General features: G+C 42.1%; 1 protein-coding gene and 1 long non-coding RNA gene across 3 annotated transcripts; one reads left to right on the top strand and one right to left on the bottom strand.

Moving 5' to 3' along the window:
• Positions 1-27: 27 nt before the first annotated feature.
• Positions 28-22,022, bottom strand: LOC110963996 (intestinal mucin-like protein; the record flags this gene model as incomplete). Its single annotated transcript, XM_051944880.1, has 20 exons — positions 28-405; positions 1,332-1,452; positions 1,541-1,580; positions 1,673-1,801; positions 2,133-2,231; positions 2,904-3,140; positions 3,584-3,624; positions 4,290-4,388; positions 6,132-6,300; positions 6,386-6,417; positions 6,529-6,641; positions 6,930-6,999; positions 7,085-7,257; positions 8,683-8,902; positions 9,408-9,591; positions 9,743-9,990; positions 11,726-11,897; positions 12,420-12,694; positions 14,675-16,061; positions 21,837-22,022. Coding segments are annotated over 20 exons (4,197 nt in total), but the record flags the coding sequence as incomplete, so codon positions are not given.
• On the top strand, positions 16,643-19,534 carry LOC127531502 (uncharacterized). 2 transcript variants are annotated; one of them, XR_007938597.1, is made up of 3 exons: positions 16,643-16,843; positions 17,642-17,757; positions 19,417-19,534. It is a non-coding gene; the product is annotated as an uncharacterized LOC127531502 (long non-coding RNA). The 2 variants fall into 2 exon arrangements; XR_007938595.1 differs by lacking the exon at positions 19,417-19,534 and adding an exon at positions 17,995-18,112.
• Positions 22,023-22,882: the final 860 nt, after the last annotated feature.

Raw genomic sequence — 22,882 nt, 5'->3', positions numbered from 1 at the left:
CCCCCAAAAAGAATGCTCAAGCAGTCATTTGTATTGCAGAAATATTTTAATAAGGATCATCACCAAAAAAGCTGAAGAAAGTTTATATCAAAGTGGTCTGACACTGAAAAGGAGAACATGTTTGGCTATAAATAGTGAAAGCTGACAAAATGAAGAATACCTAAAGTTCCACCTGGTCTAGCATAAAAGCATCAAGTAACTAATCAGCGTCTCCTGCGGTGCTGTGGCTTGGACGTTGTTCCCGCTCCACATTCTGCTTTGCTGCAGCTGCACGTCTGCACCTGGGTGTAGGTGTGCTGGAGTTTGGATCCATTGCTGCAGGTTAGCTCCACCTGCATCTGACGAGTGCTTGCCTCCTGGCAACACTCGCATTGATGTATCATGGTGTTTGCTGCTGCGGAATACCTGCACAAACACACACAGTTGACAGCTCTTATCCTGTTTACTGGTAACAGTAACTTATCAACAGTGAGACAAACATGAGGGTGTACAGTTGAACAAAATAAAACAGAAACGACAGTGGATTTCTATCAGCATTTCTAGTCAAAGTTTAATTTTGGAAGCTTATGTTTTAGTAAATTTTACTTTGCAACAAAAAACATTTCACAAAACTGAAAGCATACCAAAGTCAGAATCATTAGGTCTCCTGATGCTAATACTAAATTGTGTATTCATATTGCTGGATAACAGCTTGCAGTGGTTCAGTGTAGTTTTCAGCAAGTTTCAGGAACATTTCCTGAGGAACCCCAGCCCATTTTACCAAGCTACTCCAGATGGACCCTGGTCTTTAGATTCCCCTAAAGATTTTCTATGAGAGCAAGTCAGGGCTTTGTGCCGGGCTGCCAATAACATTTAGCCTTCTGGAGGTAATTCTTCACCAGTAGCAAAAAATGGTTCGGGTTGCTGTCGTGAGAAAAGACAAAACAGCGGACCAGACCTTGTTTTGCCGCTGACTGTTTGAGAGTTTCTTTCAAAATCTTCTTATATTATTCCTTTCTTCACAAGTCCTTCCACCCTGACTAGATTCCCTGTTCAGACTGCATCTCCACAGCATTATGCTCCCATTCACTGTGGGGATATTGTTCTTTGGGTTATACACCTCTCCCTTCTTTGTCCAAACATTGGCAACATCTCTAAGGGCTACAGTGAGTATCAGTCCACATGTCATAAAACTCCTGAATCCTGAACTTTAGCAGGCATAGTGGCTGTGTGTTTGTCACCCAGCACTAACAGCCACCTTGAGAATTTTTCTTGCATTAGAAAACTGAATTCCACCTGAGACAACTGAACCTCAAAACTAAGCGTTCTTATAACAGTGCCGGCAGACTTACACAGATGAACTTCCACAATGCCCGGCACAGGATGTGATGTTGACCGCTTGTGTGCTCTTGCAGCCGTTCACCTCAATGACGGTCTGCTTACTCTGGACCTCACAGACACTCTGGACCTTGCCTGGAACACACAACACATGGGTTTGTCCTCTTGTACACTTTCTGTGCTTAAATGCATGAATGATTGAATTCTTATAGAAATAACTCACAGGTCTGGCAGCATCCATTGGCATCAGTTGATTCAGTGCCCTGGAGGAGAAACACATAATTCAAATAATGTGTTAGACATTGGGCAGTATGTGTTGAAGCAGTAGGCGAGGATAGAGATTTAAAGAACTTACAGGTTCACAGTCCAGGGGGTTGAAGGGAGGACAGGTGGTTTTGCTTTCCTTTGTGATCAGCTGTCCATTGATCTTCTCACAGGTATACTGCACGCACTTATCAGCAGGGGGTACATAAGTGCTGTTGACCTGTACCAACATAAAGAACAGAGCTTTGCCAGCTACTCAACTAGACAGTCATTATTTCTGACTCCTAAAAGCAACCCCGTTGATATTATATTTCAGGAATACAAAAAAAAGCATGAATGTATTTAAATGTGGGTGTATTAAACAGCTTCTGGTATTTTTATACTTTTCAAAAATGTAAAAAAAAAGAGGAAACTATTGAGTTCATTTTTTAATTGTTAGCTGGTAAAAAAAAAAGTGCATTTGTTGAAGGGATATTGCCACACCCAATGTCCTTTTTCTCATTTTTACGCCTATTAAATATAAGGAAACAACACAAAATTCCAATACCGACCTCAATGACATGTACTGTCAGGTTGCCAGATGTGAAAATACAGCTCTTCTGGACACACGCCCCACAGCATTTTCCAGCAGCAGTCTGGTATTCGTAACCCTTGAGACAGAGTAACAGGGACATAAGAAACAAGAAATACACATCTTTTCTTTTGTACGAAAATGAAGTGTGCAATGTGTCTGCACTTCAGTGTGCTGTGATGTTATTGGTCAATATTTATCTCTTGTTTGGAGTATCTTTTAGTTTACTCTTCAAAATGTATTATTTTGCTGTGTTATGGCACTGGGGCTTTTAGCTGTCAGGGCATCTGTGTGATGTAACTTTTTAAAAAGTTGGAGCTTTAGAAATAAAGATAAATCTCCTCTACTATTGTTCAGTGCTGTGAAAGATTCCAGTTTAGCTCTTAGAATACGGGCAAAAAAAAAACATAGTGAAAGGAAAAGCATAAACAAATATAAAGTAGGAATAATGTAAACCCATCTAAAATAGTATGCGTACAAGACAAAAGAAGAATGATGGATTATCTAACTTCAGCAATTTTTCAACTAATGATAACTACCTCATTCTAAATGTGACCAAGAAAAAGGAAATGGCTGTGGACTTTAGGAGGTCCAGCCATCCATCCATCCATCCATCCATCCATCCATCCATCCATCCATCCATCCATCCATCCATCCAGTATATCACATTACATGTTTCCCACAACAGAGAGTCCATTCGAGTCAGAGGTTGCGATGTTTGTTTGGCGGCATGTCCTGTAAGTGATCTCACCTCAGAACAGCTTGTGTTGCAGACAACAGGTTTGCAGGTAATGATGTTCAGACTGGTTGTGGGATCCATGTCAGAGCCACAGGAGCAGTCCATGCAAGGCCCAGGTGTGAAAGACCCATTTGATGGAGCTTTCAGTGTTGCTTCTGCACTCTCTTGTTCCAGTGACAGCGCTGTTGTTCTTCCCGTCACTGATGGAACTTCCAACGGTGTTTCTGATGTTGGTATCTTGGCACCAGGCTATAGAATTATAAGTCATGTATTAGTACTAATAATCAATCAAGTATTCTAAGGGAGAATTCAAACCTGCACTTCATTTATTTTGAGCTAGATGTAGTTCCAGACTGTTTCACATTCACACTAAAAACCAAGAGGTAGAAATAAGAAGTTTGACAGTAGGTCATACTGTATTTTACTTTTGAATTCTTCTGAATATTTCTTTACGTGTCTATTTAGTTGTTTTGGTCGGACAAGAACAAATGAAGACAAAGGTAATTACAGATATTGTTCAGGACAATTACACCCTTTGTAATGTATTAAGCAAAATAACATCATGACATACATGCATATTACCATTAACACTTAATGATTTTGAATGGTTATGTCAGCCGCTGATGCTTTGGGACTTTGATCACTATTCTACTGTATACTACTATGTTACTGTGTAGTGACGGTGTGGTTACCTTGTACTCTGTCATGTTGTAGACGCATACACCCTTAGGAACTGCGGAAAGCAAAACGAGACATGACTTAGTATAACACTGGCACTGACATAAATACTGACACTAATCTATTATCTATATTGTAGAGGTGTTGTAACAGACTAATCTGTGATTGCCCACAAACAATCTGATATCGATCTTCTGTCAGTGTAAGTATGAACGCATTTACAGATTACCTTTCTGTCTTTCCAGCCTGCATTGGTTGGTTAAAACCTGGTCAACATGTTTTTCCTACTGACACTACCTTTCCATTAACAGAAAAGGCATCAACAAAATATATGCCTCTGATATTATTCCCATGTATGATTATCTTGTTCAGTCTGTGCATGACGAGCAAGAACAAACACGTACACAGGGCAGAAAGCATTCATAGGTGTGAAAGAGAAAGGAGTGTCTGAGGTGTGTTGCTGCTTCTAACCTTCAGGTAAAAATTTTCCCTCCATTAAAAAAAGGATTTAAATATTCAGATGTAGACACCTATACAGATATGTGTGACTTACAGTACGGTGCATTTGACTTTCAGATAACTGGAATGCACAAAAAAGCCTGTTCCTTAAGAAGAGCCATCTTACAAGCTCTTTGTGCATTTGTTTCTTCAGGAATATAGCTCTGAATTCCATTTCTTGCACTAGCAGATAGGATAGGGTGATTGATTAAAGTTTCATACCACATTCATAGGACTGGCAGCAGGTGGTGTTCGCCGTGACGTTGAGCTGGAAGCCCAGCGGGCAGGTGATAGGAGCGGGACACAGGCTTACATTGCATTCTGTTGGAGACAAATGGATTGGGTAATTATGTGAATGTGGAGATATGCCTAATTTTGTTATGATCCTACTCCAGCTCCTGCCCTTCTTCCTCCTTTTTCCTTCTTTTCCCCATTATTGCTCATCTCTGTGTGTTTTGACTTGTCTTTCTTTGGCTCCCTCTGTCTGTCATCTCTCCCTCCTCTCTCTTTCACCCAGTCACTCGCCCTCTTGCTCTACCTTCACTCTGCCAGCTGATTACCCGAATGACTGTCAGCTGCAGTAATCACTGAACTCAGCTCACCTGTCTATGAACTCTCCACTATTTAAACCCCACTCAGTTGCTCAGTCTCTGTCGGATCATTGATTCTGTTCCCCAGCAAACCTACCACCTCTGGACTGCTTCAGTTTATGGACTCTTCTGCTTCCCCCCTTTGTGGATTCCCCCTCTTGGACTCAGTTGTGCTCCTGTATGTTTTTGGATTCCCTGTCTTTCCCCGTTGTAGTTTCCCCTGGCTGTGTCGTACAATCAGTTTGATCTAGTGATCATTGAGCAGCTTCACTGAAGCAGCGTTAAAGGAAGCAATGTCTTTGTCTTTACTTGTGCTGTATGTCAGATGAAGCACTAGATGAGGGGCCTTCTGACAGGCAGGCATGTCTGGATCAAATGCTCTGTTTTTTGAGAAATATAGTGGTGACTGAAATTAAAAATCCATTTCTACTTCACTAAGCAATCACATTACTGTGCTGATTCAGATTATCTTCAGTGTCTTCTCTTGCTGGTCTGAACGTTTGTGTCCACATCACTACTAATCAGGGCTCTATGAGCACTGTTAGCCCAGGAACTTCCTGTAACATACTATGAATTACAACTGAGCTTACAGCAGTAAAAAGTTCCAGACAAAAGGTACTTATTCAGTGACAATAATTATGCAGTATAGTTTTTTTTTTTTTTTTTTGAAGATCCATTCATGCACGCTGTAAACAGTTTGAGTTAATTGTTGAAGCAGGAGAATGTCATTCTCATGTCTACATGTTAAGTAAAGAGCCAGAGTTGCAAAAGCTCTGGGGTAAAATGTCATTGAAGACTGTGGTACCCTAACTTAGCATAAACACTGGAAACTTGGTAACAGCTAACCTGGTTCTAAACGGAAAAGCAAATAGCTGTATTTGCCAAAATGTTAACCTTAATGTTGTCCTTACCAAAAAATGTTGTTGCCTTGTCTGATAAGTCCAAAAATTCAGAATAAATTTCCCCAAATTTATAAGAAATTTCAAAATCTTCAGGAAGAAAATTCCTGAAAAGTTTCCCTCAAAAGATTTATTTTTTAAATAAAAAAATCCCCAAATTTGACAGCGAAATACATTGGATTTTGGTTGATTTTTTTCTGAATGTTCTTAAACATTTTTTAATTAGTTTTTTTGGCCAAAAAAATTTCAAAAATTTCCTAAATTTTTGACAATGTGGAAGTTTTCACTGTGAAAATATATTTTTTTCCCCACATTTTTAAAACGGGTCAATTTAACCCGCAGGACAACAGGAGGGTCAAATAATTACATTACTAATGTGGTTTGACAGATCTTGCACTTAGGTTGCTGTTTATCCAGATGCATGCCACATGCTAATATCAAGTCACAATGGGCTGTGATTCAAAGATCTACACCCGTTCTGTAAAAATACATCTGGTGGATAAATCTTTGTAACTAATTCTGTGTAATCATCAGCGTGACAGTTTTACATCCAGTTCTCTGACATTGCAACTCACCACATGACTGTGTTGTGCAGCAGCTGCCTGTTGTGTTGACCAGCTGCTGTCCGGGCTCGCTGCAGTTGGGGCTGTGCACCGATGGGCACTGAACAGGCTGACACTGGACGCTCATGGAATCCTGGTTGCACTCACAGATATTGCAGCCACTCGTCCATGTTTCACCAGGCTAGTTAAGTGAAACAAACCAGCTCAGACACAGAACACTTGCTTTTTGAGTGAACATAATGACATGTGTCAGGCAGACTTCTCACCTCTCTGGGTGTTCCATCAGGGCCAACACAATCTGAAATTCAAACACAGAGAAGTGGTTGTAGATAGGCGCGGCAGCTGTTTTTGTGAAACTGTTTCATTACCCTAAGAGACAAAGTTGTCAACGCCATCTCTGACCGCTTACCACAGGAGGTAACACATGTGTCATACACTGTGTTGAATAAGATGGTTCCATTAGGACAGAAACAACCCTCCTGAGTGGATGTGTTGCTATATGCTTGGAACTTCTGGTTGTATCTGATGTGAGAAATAGAAGTGCTGGTTACTTCAGTGGTGTGACACTTTACCTATGATGCAGAATTATACAAACTCATATCTATGTTTATGACAGTTTTCTATTTAAGTATTTACTGTATGAAAATCCACTTGAATCAAAGCTGGAGATCTCACACACTAATTAGAAATAACACAACCTCCGCTAGCAACTTTAAGCATATTATCATTCAGTGCTCAGTAGTGGTGTGTAAATGTTAAGCCAGCTAAAACAAAACTGGAACAAATCACACTGACTGAAGTAGTCTTTACCTGCTACTGCATGTTGGCTCTACAGAGGGGCCACATGCCATGTACACTTTATTGCCTGGACACTTGTGCTCTGTAAGATGGAAATATATTTATTATACATTTCTCAGAACTCCAAACACTGAAGTATTGTGCACACTGTTGACTTTGCATCTCACCACACAGCCCGTTGGTAGCGTTCCTCCAGTCAACACAGACTCCAGCATTAGAGCACTCAGTGGCATAGGACTCTAGGCTGGAGCAAGTGTTATTGCCGCTGTTGCAAGCGTCAGACAAACAGGCCTTCACAAATGATGCTGGGGATATGACTGCATTGCACGATGCGAATACACTAGAGAGGGGACATATAGGCCATGACAGCGTATTAGTATAGACATTATCAGACAACTCTGCATGCACATGGTGACAGGAAGAATGTAAACATCATCTAAGATCATTTAAAAGAGGGCCATAGCAAGCAATAACTTCATAGCACAAATGGTTAGGTTTTGTGTGATTAAGTAATACAGTATATTTTGAGGCCATACTTAGTAGTGATGCTGCATTGAACTCATAGACTTAACCACTTTGCAATTTCTAAAAATTTCTCAGGTCGCTTGGTGTAAATAGCATGGAAATTTTTAAAATGTCCCCTCTCATCACAGTTTCAACTCTTTCTGAGCACCCTGTGTATGCTCTTATAGAGTCAAAGAAAGCAGGCTCTTAGGAGGTCTCTAAATCATGAAAACAGCAGAAAACATAGACTGATCAGGCATAACATTTTGACCACCTGTCTAATATTGTGTTGGTCTCCTTTGCTGCTAAAATTCCTCTGACCCAGTGGGATGTGGTGGCAGTGAATTCTGTGGGTCCTGTGGGCTGCAGGGTGGGACCTACCTAGATCAGATTTATCCTGGCACATCCCACATATGCTGAATAAGATTTGAATTTGGAATCTGGGGAGCGTGGAACCCAGGTGAACACTTTAGCTCTGTCGTGTTCCCCGGGCCACTCCTGAGCAGTTTTTGTGGTGTGTGGAGGTGCATTGCTCTGCTGAGGGTGGCAACTGGCATCGAAGACTGCTGTTACCGTGGGAGGTTGCTTGACCTGCAAATGCTTAGCTGGGTGGTACATGTCCAACACCCACATGAATGTCAGGACTCAAGGTTTCCCAGCAGAACATTGTATTATAACAAGATGATCGATATTATTCACTTCACCTGTCAGTGGTCAGAATGCTGTGACTGATCGGTGTATGACCAATATCATGCAAAACAGATACACCTATGGTTTTCATCAACAAACATGTTGGTGGCAGAGATGTTCTACTGCTTCAAGTTGTATCACATCCAGAGCTGGAAAAATACCACAATGTCCTGACATTTTGTTGGGGTGATGCACGGTTTACCTGAGACATGCTAGGATGTTGGAAAGAAAAAAGGCTCAAAAAAAAAAAAAAAAAAAAGTTCAACAACAAAAAGGACCAGAAAAAAAAAGGCAAGTGACTTCACCATGCAGGTTGTGTCATCTCAACAAAAACATTTGAAAATTACAGTTATTCCACAAAGGTACACTCCAGTGTGTTACAACAATAAACAAATTAATGATAATAAGAGAAATAAGTGGAATAAATCCTAAACTTTAAGTAGTAGGCCACTGGACTTCTTTTTTAGCTTTTGAAAATGTTTCATGTGAAACTTGGATGAGGACCTGGACAACTGAGAAACTACACACAGGGGGAAAATAAAGTTTTGGAATATTTTGTGGTTTCCCTTACCTGCTGGTGAGGAGATCACAAATGTCAGATTGGCAAACGTGCTCTGTTGTTGAGTGTAGCGGTTCTGAAGAGGTCCTGGGTGCTGATGTAGTCACTGGTGGGCTTGTGGGGGTTACACAGGATGTACCCGGGACTTTCCACTGACCTGCAGACTCTGAGCAGCTTTCCACCTGGCCATTTGGAGAACGGCATTCATTGACCTGGGAGTTGTCGCAGGTCCCTAGTACAGGAGACACAGCAGAATGAAGACAAACAAACTCATACATGAATGAACTCTCTGAACACATTGGTTGATCAGCTGAAGAATTTCTGTGCCAGGTGTACAATTAAATGTGAGAAACAAACAGTGAAAAAGCCCAAGCCCATGCATCATGACAATACAGCAGTGTGACAAGGGATGTATATCTGTGTATGTGTGTGTTCTGTTCAGTGTGTGTCTAGGAGGGGTGAAAAGGGTCACTGAGGACAAGATCCAGGTACATACACTTAGCAGTGGTGGGCATTTTCAAAATCAGTGGCAGCAAAGAAATAAAGGAATATTAGTGAACTGAGGAATGGGCTACAATTCCTAAAAGTAGGTACAACAGACTCTTAAACAGAGCTCTTAAATACCCTTTGGTTACAAGTGGAGGTGATTTGTTTCTAACCCAGTTGACCCCATGATTTAGCTAACTAATTCACTGATTAGGGCTACAGGAAACAGGATAAGGGTTCTGGTAGCTTACCACACTGTCCCTCGGTGTTTCCTTCAAAGAGGGAATAAGGAAGGTCAATGCTAAATGAGGATCCCCTATAAATTACTTTTGCGTTGATTGCCTCTATTTCCAGTGTGATCACCATATCTGTGCTAGTGAGGCGCAGGTCAGCATTGCTATATGCAGGATAGATACGCTTCTGATTGATATATACCTGCAGGAGAAGCAAACAAGACAGATTACAGAAGACTGTGAAACAAAAACATCAGTTGCATTGCACTACTTTAGTCAGTGAGTACCGTCAGTGATATACTGATATGGTCACGCAAAAACAACTGTCGTTGTCAGTGTACGTCATTGCTTACCACATTGGCTTCTGTTCCTGAAGTCTTCGACTGAGTCAAAACAACCTTGTAGGACTGGTATGTAACAATGAGAGCTTTGGGACAGAATGTGCTGTTTGAAGAATCACAGTAATGGTTGTTTACTATAATACTTAAATTATATTTAGAAATAATTTCTTTGACCAAGTGGTAAGAGCAGTTCTCGTTGAAACTGTATGATGTTCCATCAAAAGTTATGTAGTGGGATCCACCCCAGACACTGCACACACCTGCAGGATTAAAAGACGCATGCATGGAAATTAGAACTAAGAACTGAAATAGGCAGAAAACATAATCATGTCTACCAAGATGGTAATGCTTAGCATTTTTCAGACACGAGATATGGAATATTGCTGATGTCATCAAATCTGTTAAAGATGGCGTTCTGTTATTTGGACAAAGGTCACTTTTTCGTTAAAGTTCCTTACGTCTTCATTCAGACACACCTTCACGTTGCTGGAGAGTGCCGCAGTACGCATGTGATATCCGGCATCCCAAGAGTAGATAACACACCAAGTGGTGTATAAGGCATAATAATGCAACAACGGACTAAATCTTCACTAAGAGCAGAATATTAAACTGTGCAAATAAACTGTTCAAAACTTAACCTGAGGAAGGCCGTGATGTAATCAAATGTTTAACTGATGCTGATGAACTGTGACACTGTGAGATTGCTCACCTGTTTGAGGTGACTTAGATGTTGATCTTTTTTTTTGTCAAGGATAATTGTAATTTTAACTAATTAATGGTGTTTCTGCTGTTGCTCCTTGCATCAATATATGCAGCTCTCTCTTTGGAGATGCTTGCATGGATCCTGCTGCTGTCTGATGCTGCAAGTCTCTAATAAATGCAGAGGTAATAGTCCTAAACAGCTGGAAGTGGCTAACTACACTGTGATTCTGTGTGCTCACCAGGCTGATGTGATGACAAGTAGCTACCAAGGGTGTCTGGCCATTGGACCCTGGCCTATACTGATTCGCTCTCCATAATTATTCTGAGATCATTTATAATTCTAAGAATTTAATGAGGTTACAAGGGCTGTTGTTCTCTTTAGAGATGCTCATATTGATCCTGCTGCTGTCTCATGCTGCAGGTATTTCATTTACATGGAGGAAATAGTCCTAAAACAGCTGGAAGCAAAAAAAACAAAACTTGAGCTCCTGTTAAAGTCTTGTGAGGGTATCACTGATGCATGCTTTTCAAGTCTGTTTTATTATTTTAGACATTTACATTTTTCCAGACATGAAATTGACACGTTAAACTGTTGTCAGATTAGTGCAGTGGAGTGCAAATCTGAAAGGGACTTTTGTTAGCAGTTAGTATCTATTACAGAATTGCTTGAATTGATATGGAAGCATGAAATGAATTATTAACTACTTAAACTATTTAATGTCAACATGAAATGATTGTCTCACATTAGCTGTCAGAAAATGGCCTTTTTTCCACTAATGGCTATTTAATCATGAAAGCAAATGTGCAATCGTAACTGCATTTAGATGAAGTATATATAGATTACACTGTACTATATGAAAACAGTGTCATATTTTGCACAGATGCTGCAAGCATGATTGCATCTCTACGGGTTGAAATGTATATGTGATAGCATTTTATATGTTACTCTGTTTTCAATGTACATGTAGACCCAAATACAAAACAAACATTTCTATTATTAGCACTATTCCAGTCATAAATTGTACCAGAAGCAAGTGAACCATAATTAATAAACACAATTAATGATAAATGTAATGCAAGCTGTACGTTGAAAGGGAGTTTTGGTTAGTGTTTTAAACGTAAATGTAATGCTAAAATCATACATACATTTTTTTTGCATTGAAAAAGTGCTTAACTACATTTTTAATTACAAATCTATAGTGAAATTGTGATTAGCATCTTGACAAGATTCTCTCCAAAAATGTGGTATGTTTGAATGTATGTTATATATGAAAGAGTGCATGAATAACTTACATTCACATTCATAGTGAAAGCAACATCCATTATCATCATAAACCTTGGAAACGTTGCGTCCATTGGAACAGATGGGTATAGGCGAGGAAGGACAAACAGCCTTTGCCTCTGTGATCTTGCCATTGGTGCACGTAGCTGTGGTGCAGTTATTTACTGTCCAGGACTGTCCATTCTGAATGGGGATAGAGAAGTAATAAATCAAGGGTACAATAAAGTGCAATTCAACTGTATTTCCATGAATTCATTGGCACAGGAAGGTGGACCAGAAATAATAAACTATCATACATCATCATGATCAATCACATTAGCTGCTTTGATCCCCTTTAAAGACAAGGTTTTCCTCATCATAATGTATTGATGGCTTGGTAATCATGCGGAGAGTTTCATTGGGTGTTTTCACCAAACACACAATTGTAAGAAAACAAGTGTTCCAGGCTGTCTACCGATAAATCAACTCATTTGGTGCCATGATTACAGTTGAAAAATCTGTAATCATTCACAGTTGAATAATAATCTCAGTCTGCCACATGAAAATGTGAGTCTCCTGGTTTGGCTTTGCTCTCTGTGCCAATACTAAACTAGAGGTGTAACACAGTTAACCAGAAAACTCCCCAATTTCTGAAACTAAATAAAATCTTCCAACTCTTTCCGAAACCCCACCATGACTAAAAATGAGTTTTATCTTTTACCACACCTTTCTTGGTGGATACACATCATTGCAGTCAAGCGTAGTTGATGTAGTTTCTGATGTAATGGAAGTAGAGTTAGGCAAAGCTGTGGTCAGAGGAATTGAGCTTGAAATTGTGGCCTGTGTCGTGGTGCTGAACACTGTTGTAGCAGAATGCGCAGTAGTGGTGGGTATTGGTGTTGGATGACATGGGCTGGATTTTGTTTGAACTTTACAAGACGCATTGCAATATGCAGTGAAACACCATCCGAAGCCATCAGTGACGTTGTACACCAAATCCCCTGTGAAAAAAACAGATAATTGATAAATGTTTATGACACAAATTCAATATATTACTGATTCATAAACCATAAGCAATGGTGAGAAAACCAATAACGTCTAAGGTACTATTTTCCAGCAACTGTGTATGATGTTGGGACTGTAATAGCCTAGTGACTAACACCCCTGACTTTGGAAAGGGAGACTGGTGGATAGAGCAGTTGCTTCAAATTGTTTCATCAGGAACCCGTCACTCATTTAACAAACTAACTTCACTAAATTAATTTAGCCAATTAATAAATATATATAATGATTACAAATTACCTTAATTTAGTAAGGCTTCATTACTTTCTTTGATTTTATTTTATTAATATGTTTTTCTGTTTATTACATGGTAATTACGTATGTTGGCACTGTTGTAAGTGCTGTTTATACTGTTAACAATCACAACTAATTATTACATATGAAAGATTGCATTTATTGACATTAGTATTACCATTTCAACATTTGATTTTATTGTTTTTTATTTTGATATTTTTATTTAATTCACTTAGTTTGATTATCAATACTATAATAATTTTTTTGCCATATCTATTCATTCTCCCGTTTCAAGCTCACACTCTCTCTCTCTCCTCAGAGGACAGTGCACTAATCTACATTCATGAACTGGAAAGTTACTCTAACCCTTACCCACATAACTATTTTCCCTACCTTCATCCTTACCTGACCTTTAAAATGCATCAACATTAAAATTTAACCACTGAGTTTATGTGAACTTGCAGCTGCAGTAAATGGTCACCCACTGAGCTTACCCACATGTATCTAAACCTCTAGTCAATGTTCTGGCCTTTTCACTGTCTGGGTCTGGGGAATAGTGAATGTTGTTGCTTGCTGTGTTAAATGTTTATGTCTATACCTGATATTATGTGTTACTTTGGCATGCTTCACTGACAAAAAAGAAGCAAAATTCATGAATTTGAAAGCATTTGAAAGAACACATTATTAAATGGCAAGCACAATGACTAATTTAAAAGCGTAATTTAATAAATCAAGAAAATGGTCCTTTTTCCTTCATGAAAACTTGTAGCCTTTGTACTACAAAGTATGAAAGTAATGTTAATTGTTAATTTTCTATTCTAAAATACTTGTATTAGATAGTTCTTATACACACAATGTCTTTTCACCATAGTGTCCTGCTCTGAAATCCAGTTAGTGCATGCATCACTGCTAGTAAAGGTTCCCCTGTCAGCGCTTGAATTTTTTTTAAAAACAATCACATTTCTGCAGTATTTCATTTGCTGGCATGTTGCTGTTGACTTTATCTCCTCTACCCTGCTGCACATACACAAAGATAGCCTTCATAGAGCTAGAAACAAATCATATTCATGTAGAGCAATTACATAGTTTTACTGTAAACAACTACAATAATAAAATTACAGTTTTGGGAATTACAATGCCTTACACAACTCATATTAATTAAAATGTAAACGCATTACCTTTTCAACAGTGTACTTGATGATACATTAACATATTATGTTCTGGGGATGACAAAATTTTGTGCTTGAGCTCAATGTAGGACTGAGTCTTATCTACAGGATTTCAGATATCAGTTCTAGAACTATTTAGTTGATGCTTATTCCTTCATAAGGATTTACAATTTAGCCAACTGTATTACAGTAAATACTGTACTGTATATGGTAGATATTGTATGCATTCTAGTGGTAATGTAAGTGATGTTAGCTGTACTGTATTAAAGTATGCATGAAACTTGCATAAAAATTAATGGAAAAAATGCTGCAGGGGGTGAAAATTGATATGAAAGGGACATAAACATTGCCAACGAGCTTAAACATTGGAAGCTAAAACAAAAAGAAAAAAAGGTATTGAAAATTTTACATTACAATTATACTCTAAAAAATAAATATGAAGGATTTCTGAATATCTTGTGTTGATGATAAAAAAAATGAGACAGAGGATGATGGTGACAATGAAAAATGACCTACCAGGGCGATGTGAAGTTCCGTTGACAATGCAAACACATGATGTGGAGGCTGTGGGAAACCGTGATGTAGAAACAACTGTGGATCTGGCTGGTTGTGTGGTTGCAATACTTGTGTAAACTGTTGTGCTGCCTGTAAGTGTCTGCGTTACAGGACCAATAGCAGTTGTTCCTCTGGCTGTTGTGCCTGTAACTACAGTAGTAGCCAAAATTTCTGTTGTGTGAAAAACAGATGGCTTTGTAATAACAGTTGGTATCTGTGAATGTCCTGTGATTACACCAACAGTTGTGCCTGAGGTTGTTGTAGTGAAACCTGCTTCTGAGGCTGTAGTTTGGTTGGTCACTGTGATTTCTGGCACTGATGTAGTGGTTTCAACAACAGTTGTGGTTGAGGTTGTTGTAGGACCAGTGGTGACTGTCTTTGGAGGTTTTGTTGTCCCAATCTGGACTGTTGTTCCTTCAGGGGTGGTTGTCTCAACAGGCTTGGTTGTGGTTCCAACAGTAGTACTTGAAGGTGCCTGAGTAGTTGTGGTAGTCACAGAAGGTGTTGATGTCACAACAGTGGATTCTTGGCTGGTCACTGTAATTTCTGGCACTGACGTAGTGGTTTCAACAACAGTTGTGGTTAAGGTTGTTGTAGGACCAGTGGTGACTATCTTTGGAGGTTTTGTTGTCACAACCTGGACTGTTGTTCCTTCAAGGGTGGTTGTCTCAAGAGACTTGGCTGTGGTTCCAACAGTAGTACTTGAAGGTGCTTGAGTAGTTGTGGTAGTCACAAAAGGTTTGGAGGTCACAACGGTGGATTCTTGGCTGGTCACTGTGATTTCTGGCACTGACGTAGTGGTTTCAACAACAGTTGTGGTTAAGGTTGTCGTAGGACCAGTGGTGACTGTCTTTGGAGCCGTTGTTGTCCCAACCTGGACTGTTGTTCCTTCAGGAGTGGTTGTCTCAATGGGCTTGGTTGTGGTTCCAACAGTAGTACTTGAAGGTGCCTGAGTAGTTGTGGTAGTCACAGAAGGTGTTGATGTCACAACAGTGGATTCTTGGCTGGTCACTGTGATTTCTGGCACTGACGTAGTGGTTTCAACAACCGTTGTGGTTAATGTTGTTGTAGGACCAGTGGTGACTGTCTTTGGAGCCGTTGTTGTCCCAACCTGGACTGTTGTTCCTTCAGGAGTGGTTGTCTCAATGGGCTTGGTTGTGGTTCCAACAGTAGTACTTGAAGGTGCTTGAGTAGTTGTGGTAGTCACAGAAGGTGTTGATGTCGCAACAGTGGATTCTTGGCTGGTCACTGTGATTTCTGGCACTGACGTAGTGGTTTCAACAACAGTTGTGGTTAAGGTTGTTGTAGGACCAGTGGTGACTATCTTGGGAGGTTTTGTTGTCACAACCTGGACTGTTGTTCCTTCAGGGGTGGTTGTCTCAACAGACTTGGTTGTGCTTCCAACAGTAGTACTTGAAGGTGCTTGAGTAGTTGTGGTAGTCACAGAAGGTTTGGAGGTCACAACGGTGGATTCTTGGCTGGTCACTGTGATTTCTGGCACTGACGTAGTGGTTTCAACAACAGTTGTGGTTAAGGTTGTTGTCGGACCAGTGGTGACTGTCTTAGGAGCCGTTGTTGTCCCAACCTCGACTGTTGTTCCTTCAGGGGTGGTTGTCTCAAGAGACTTGGCTGTGGTTCCAACAGTAGTACTTGAAGGTGCCTGAGTAGTTGTGGTAGTCACAGAAGGTTTGGAGGTCACAACGGTGGATTCTTGGCTGGTCACTGTGATTTCTGGCACTGACGTAGTGGTTTCAACAACAGTTGTGGTTAAGGTTGTCGTAGGACCAGTGGTGACTGTCTTTGGAGCCGTTGTTGTCCCAACCTGGACTGTTGTTCCTTCAGGAGTGGTTGTCTCAATGGGCTTGGTTGTGGTTCCAACAGTAGTACTTGAAGGTGCCTGAGTAGTTGTGGTAGTCACAGAAGGTTTGGAGGTCACAACGGTGGATTCTTGGCTGGTCACTGTGATTTCTGGCACTGACGTAGTGGTTTCAACAACAGTTGTGGTTAAGGTTGTTGTAGGACCAGTGGTGACTATCTTGGGAGGTTTTGTTGTCACAACCTGGACTGTTGTTCCTTCAGGGGTGGTTGTCTCAAGAGACTTGGTTGTGGTTCCAACAGTAGTACTTGAAGGTGCCTGAGTAGTTGTGGTAGTCACAGAAGGTGTTGATGTCACAACAGTGGATTCTTGGCTGGTCACTGTGATTTCTGGCACTGACGTAGTGGTTTCAACAACAGTTGTGGTTAAGGTTGTTGTCGGAGCAGTGGTGACTATCTTGGGAGGTTTTGTTGTCACAACCTGGATTGTTGTGTTTGTGGCTGGCTGTGTGGTTGCACTAGTTGTGTAAATAGTTGTACTGCCTGGTAGTGTCTGTGTTATAGGGGCAATAGCAGTTGTTCCTTGATGGGTGGTTGTCTCAATGGGCTTGGTTGTGGTTCCAACAATAGTACTTGAAGGTGCCTGAGTAGTTGTGGTAGTCACAGAAGGTGTTGACGTCACAACAGTGGATTCTTGGCTGGTCACTGTGATTTCTGGCACCGACGTAGTGGTTTCAACAACAGTTGTGGTTAAGGTTGTTGTCGGACCAGTGGTGACTATCTTGGGAGGTTTTGTTGTCACAACCTGGACTGTTGTTCCTTCAGGGGTGGTTGTCTCAACAGACTTGGTTGTGGTTCCAACAGTAGTACTTGAAGGTGCTTGAGTAGTTGTGGTAGTCACAGAAGGTTTGGAGGTCACAACGGTGGATTCTTGGCTGGTCACTGTGATTTCTGGCACTGACGTAGTGGTTTCAACAACAGTTGTGGTTAAGGTTGTTGTAGGACCAGTGGTGACTATCTTGGGAGGTTTTGTTGTCACAACCTGGACTGTTGTTCCTTCAGGAGTGGTTGTCTCAACAGGCTTGGTTGTGGTTCCAACAGTAGTACTTGAAGGTGCTTGAGTAGTTGTGGTAGTCACAGAAGGTTTGGAGGTCACAACGGTGGATTCTTGGCTGGTCACTGTGATTTCTGGCACTGACGTAGTGGTTTCAACAACAGTTGTGGTTAAGGTTGTTGTAGGACCAGTGGTGACTGTCTTTGGAGGCGTTGTTGTCCCAACCTCGACTGTTGTTCCTTCAGGAGTGGTTGTCTCAATGGGCTTGGTTGTGGTTCCAACAGTAGTACTTGAAGGTGCCTGAGTAGTTGTGGTAGTCACAGAAGGTTTGGAGGTCACAACGGTGGATTCTTGGCGGGTCACTGTGATTTCTGGCACTGACGTAGTGGTTTCAACAACAGTTGTGGTTAAGGTTGTTGTAGGACCAGTGGTGACTATCTTGGGAGGTTTTGTTGTCACAACCTGGACTGTTGTTCCTTCAGGAGTGGTTGTCTCAAGAGACTTGGTTGTGGTTCCAACAGTAGTACTTGAAGGTGCCTGAGTTGTTGTGGTAGTCACAGAAGGTTTGGAGGTCACAACGGTGGATTCTTGGCTGGTCACTGTGATTTCTGGCACTGACGTAGTGGTTTCAACAACAGTTGTGGTTAAGGTTGTTGTAGGACCAGTGGTGACTATCTTGGGAGGTTTTGTTGTCACAACCTGGACTGTTGTTCCTTCAGGGGTGGTTGTCTCAACAGAACTGGTTGTGGTTCCAACAGTAGTACTTGAAGGTGCTTGAGTAGTTGTGGTAGTCACAGAAGGTTTGGAGGTCACAACGGTGGATTCTTGGCTGGTCACTGTGATTTCTGGCACTGACGTAGTGGTTTCAACAACAGTTGTGGTTAAGGTTGTTGTAGGACCAGTGGTGACTATCTTGGGAGGTTTTGTTGTCACAACCTGGACTGTTGTTCCTTCAGGGGTGGTTGTCTCAAGAGACTTGGTTGTGGTTCCAACAGTAGTACTTGAAGGTGCTTGAGTAGTTGTGGTAGTCACAGAAGGTTTGGAGGTCACAACGGTGGATTCTTGGCTGGTCACTGTGATTTCTGGCACTGACGTAGTGGTTTCAACAACAGTTGTGGTTAAGGTTGTTGTAGGACCAGTGGTGACTATCTTGGGAGGTTTTGTTGTCACAACCTGGACTGTTGTTCCTTCAGGGGTGGTTGTCTCAACAGACTTGGTTGTGGTTCCAACAGTAGTACTTGAAGGTGCTTGAGTAGTTGTGGTAGTCACAGAAGGTTTGGAGGTCACAACGGTGGATTCTTGGCTGGTCACTGTGATTTCTGGCACTGACGTAGTGGTTTCAACAACAGTTGTGGTTAAGGTTGTTGTAGGACCAGTGGTGACTATCTTGGGAGGTTTTGTTGTCACAACCTGGACTGTTGTTCCTTCAGGGGTGGTTGTCTCAAGAGACTTGGTTGTGGTTCCAACAGTAGTACTTGAAGGTGCTTGAGTAGTTGTGGTAGTCACAGAAGGTTTGGAGGTCACAACGGTGGATTCTTGGCTGGTCACTGTGATTTCTGGCACTGACGTAGTGGTTTCAACAACAGTTGTGGTTAAGGTTGTTGTAGGACCAGTGGTGACTGTCTTTGGAGGCGTTGTTGTCCCAACCTCGACTGTTGTTCCTTCAGGAGTGGTTGTCTCAATGGGCTTGGTTGTGGTTCCAACAGTAGTACTTGAAGGTGCCTGAGTAGTTGTGGTAGTCACAGAAGGTGTTGATGTCAAAACAGTGGATTCTTGGCTGGTCACTGTGATTTCTGGCACTGACGTAGTGGTTTCAACAACAGTTGTGGTTAAGGTTGTTGTAGGACCAGTGGTGACTATCTTGGGAGGTTTTGTTGTCACAACCTGGACTGTTGTTCCTTCAGGGGTGGTTGTCTCAACAGACTTGGTTGTGGTTCCAACAGTAGTACTTGAAGGTGCTTGAGTAGTTGTGGTAGTCACAGAAGGTTTGGAGGTCACAACGGTGGATTCTTGGCTGGTCACTGTGATTTCTGGCACTGACGTAGTGGTTTCAACAACAGTTGTGGTTAAGGTTGTTGTAGGACCAGTGGTGACTATCTTGGGAGGTTTTGTTGTCACAACCTGGACTGTTGTTCCTTCAGGGGTGGTTGTCTCAACAGACTTGGTTGTGGTTCCAACAGTAGTACTTGAAGGTGCTTGAGTAGTTGTGGTAGTCACAGAAGGTTTGGAGGTCACAACGGTGGATTCTTGGCTGGTCACTGTGATTTCTGGCACTGACGTAGTGGTTTCAACAACAGTTGTGGTTAAGGTTGTTGTAGGACCAGTGGTGACTATCTTGGGAGGTTTTGTTGTCACAACCTGGACTGTTGTTCCTTCAGGGGTGGTTGTCTCAAGAGACTTGGTTGTGGTTCCAACAGTAGTACTTGAAGGTGCTTGAGTAGTTGTGGTAGTCACAGAAGGTTTGGAGGTCACAACGGTGGATTCTTGGCTGGTCACTGTGATTTCGGGCACTGACGTAGTGGTTTCAACAACAGTTGTGGTTAAGGTTGTTGTAGGACCAGTGGTGACTGTCTTTGGAGGCGTTGTTGTCCCAACCTCGACTGTTGTTCCTTCAGGAGTGGTTGTCTCAATGGGCTTGGTTGTGGTTCCAACAGTAGTACTTGAAGGTGCCTGAGTAGTTGTGGTAGTCACAGAAGGTGTTGATGTCAAAACAGTGGATTCTTGGCTGGTCACTGTGATTTCTGGCACTGACGTAGTGGTTTCAACAACAGTTGTGGTTAAGGTTGTTGCAGGACCAGTGGTGACTATCTTGGGAGGTTTTGTTGTCACAACCTGGACTGTTGTTCCTTCAGGGGTGGTTGTCTCAAGAGACTTGGTTGTGGTTCCAACAGTAGTACTTGAAGGTGCTTGAGTAGTTGTGGTAGTCACAGAAGGTTTGGAGGTCACAACGGTGGATTCTTGGCTGGTCACTGTGATTTCTGGCACTGACGTAGTGGTTTCAACAACAGTTGTGGTTAAGGTTGTTGTAGGACCAGTGGTGACTGTCTTTGGGGCCGTTGTTGTCCCAACCTCGACTGTTGTTCCTTCATGAGTGGTTGTCTCAATGGGCTTGGTTGTGGTTCCAACAGTAGTACTTGAAGGTGCCTGAGTAGTTGTGGTAGTCACAGAAGGTGTTGATGTCACAACAGTGGATTCTTGGCTGGTCACTGTGATTTCTGGCACTGACGTAGTGGTTTCAACAACAGTTGTGGTTAAGGTTGTTGTCGGACCAGTGGTGACTGTCTTTGGGGCCGTTGTTGTCCCAACCTCGACTGTTGTTCCTTCATGAGTGGTTGTCTCAATGGGCTTGGTTGTGGTTCCAACAGTAGTACTTGAAGGTGCCTGAGTAGTTGTGGTAGTCACAGAAGGTGTTGATGTCACAACAGTGGATTCTTGGCTGGTCACTGTGATTTCTGGCACTGACGTAGTGGTTTCAACAACAGTTGTGGTTAAGGTTGTTGTAGGACCAGTGGTGACTGTCTTTGGGGCCGTTGTTGTCCCAACCTGGACTGTTGTTCCTTCAGGAGTGGTTGTCTCAATGGGCTTGGTTGTGGTTCCAACAGTAGTACTTGAAGGTGCCTGAGTAGTTGTGGTAGTCACAGAAGGTGTTGATGTCACAACAGTGGATTCTTGGCTGGTCACTGTGATTTCTGGCACTGACGTAGTGGTTTCAACAACAGTTGTGGTTAAGGTTGTAGTCGGACCAGTGGTGACTATCTTGGGAGGTTTTGTTGTCACAACCTGGACTGTTGTTCCTTCAGGGGTGGTTGTCTCAACAGACTTGGTTGTGGTTCCAACAGTAGTACTTGAAGGTGCTTGAGAAGTTGTGGTAGTCACAGAAGGTTTGGAGGTCACAACGGTGGATTCTTGGCTGGTCACTGTGATTTCGGGCACTGACGTAGTGGTTTCAACAACAGTTGTGGTTAAGGTTGTTGTAGGACCAGTGGTGACTGTCTTTGGAGCCGTTGTTGTCCCAATCTGGACTGTTGTTCCTTCAGGAGTGGTTGTCTCAATGGGCTTGGTTGTGGTTCCAACAGTAGTACTTGAAGGTGCCTGAGTAGTTGTGGTAGTCACAGAAGGTGTTGATGTCACAACAGTGGATTCTTGGCTGGTCACTGTGATTTCTGGCACTGACGTAGTGGTTTCAACAACAGTTGTGGTTAAGGTTGTAGTCGGACCAGTGGTGACTATCTTGGGAGGTTTTGTTGTCACAACCTGGATTGTTGTGTTTGTGGCTGGCTGTGTGGTTGCACTCGTTGTGTAAATAGTTGTACTGCCTGGTAGTGTCTGTGTTATAGGGGCAATAGCAGTTGTTCCTTGATGGGTGGTTGTCTCAATGGGCTTGGTTGTGGTTCCAACAGTAGTACTTGAAGGTGCCTGAGTAGTTGTGGTAGTCACAGAAGGTGTTGATGTCACAACAGTGGATTCTTGGCTGGTCACTGTGATTTCTGGCACTGACGTAGTGGTTTCAACAACAGTTGTGGTTAAGGTTGTTGTAGGACCAGTGGTGACTGTCTTTGGGGCCGTTGTTGTCCCAACCTCGACTGTTGTTCCTTCAGGAGTGGTTGTCTCAATGGGCTTGGTTGTGGTTCCAACAGTAGTACTTGAAGGTGCCTGAGTAGTTGTGGTAGTCACAGAAGGTGTTGATGTCACAACAGTGGATTCTTGGCTGGTCACTGTGATTTCTGGCACTAACGTAGTGGTTTCAACAACAGTTGTGGTTAAGGTTGTTGTCGGACCAGTGGTGACTATCTTGGGAGGTTTTGTTGTCACAACCTGGACTGTTGTTCCTTCAGGGGTGGTTGTCTCAACAGACTTGGTTGTGGTTCCAACAGTAGTACTTGAAGGTGCTTGAGTAGTTGTGGTAGTCACAGAAGGTTTGGAGGTCACAACGGTGGATTCTTGGCTGGTCACTGTGATTTCTGGCACTGACGTAGTGGTTTCAACAACAGTTGTGGTTAAGGTTGTTGTAGGACCAGTGGTGACTGTCTTTGGAGGCGTTGTTGTCCCAACCTCGACTGTTGTTACTTCAGGGGTGGTTGTCTCAATGGGCTTGGTTGTGGTTCCAACAGTAGTACTTGAAGGTGCCTGAGTAGTTGTGGTAGTCACAGAAGGTGTTGATGTCACAACAGTGGATTCTTGGCTGGTCACTGTGATTTCTGGCACTGACGTAGTGGTTTCAACAACAGTTGTGGTTAAGGTTGTTGTAGGACCAGTGGTGACTATCTTGGGAGGTTTTGTTGTCACAACCTGAACTGTTG

The sequence above is a fragment of the Acanthochromis polyacanthus genome, chromosome 2, assembly GCF_021347895.1.
Source record: "Acanthochromis polyacanthus isolate Apoly-LR-REF ecotype Palm Island chromosome 2, KAUST_Apoly_ChrSc, whole genome shotgun sequence".
Taxonomy (NCBI): Eukaryota; Metazoa; Chordata; class Actinopteri; family Pomacentridae; genus Acanthochromis; species Acanthochromis polyacanthus.
This window is presented reverse-complemented; position numbering and strand designations above follow the sequence as displayed.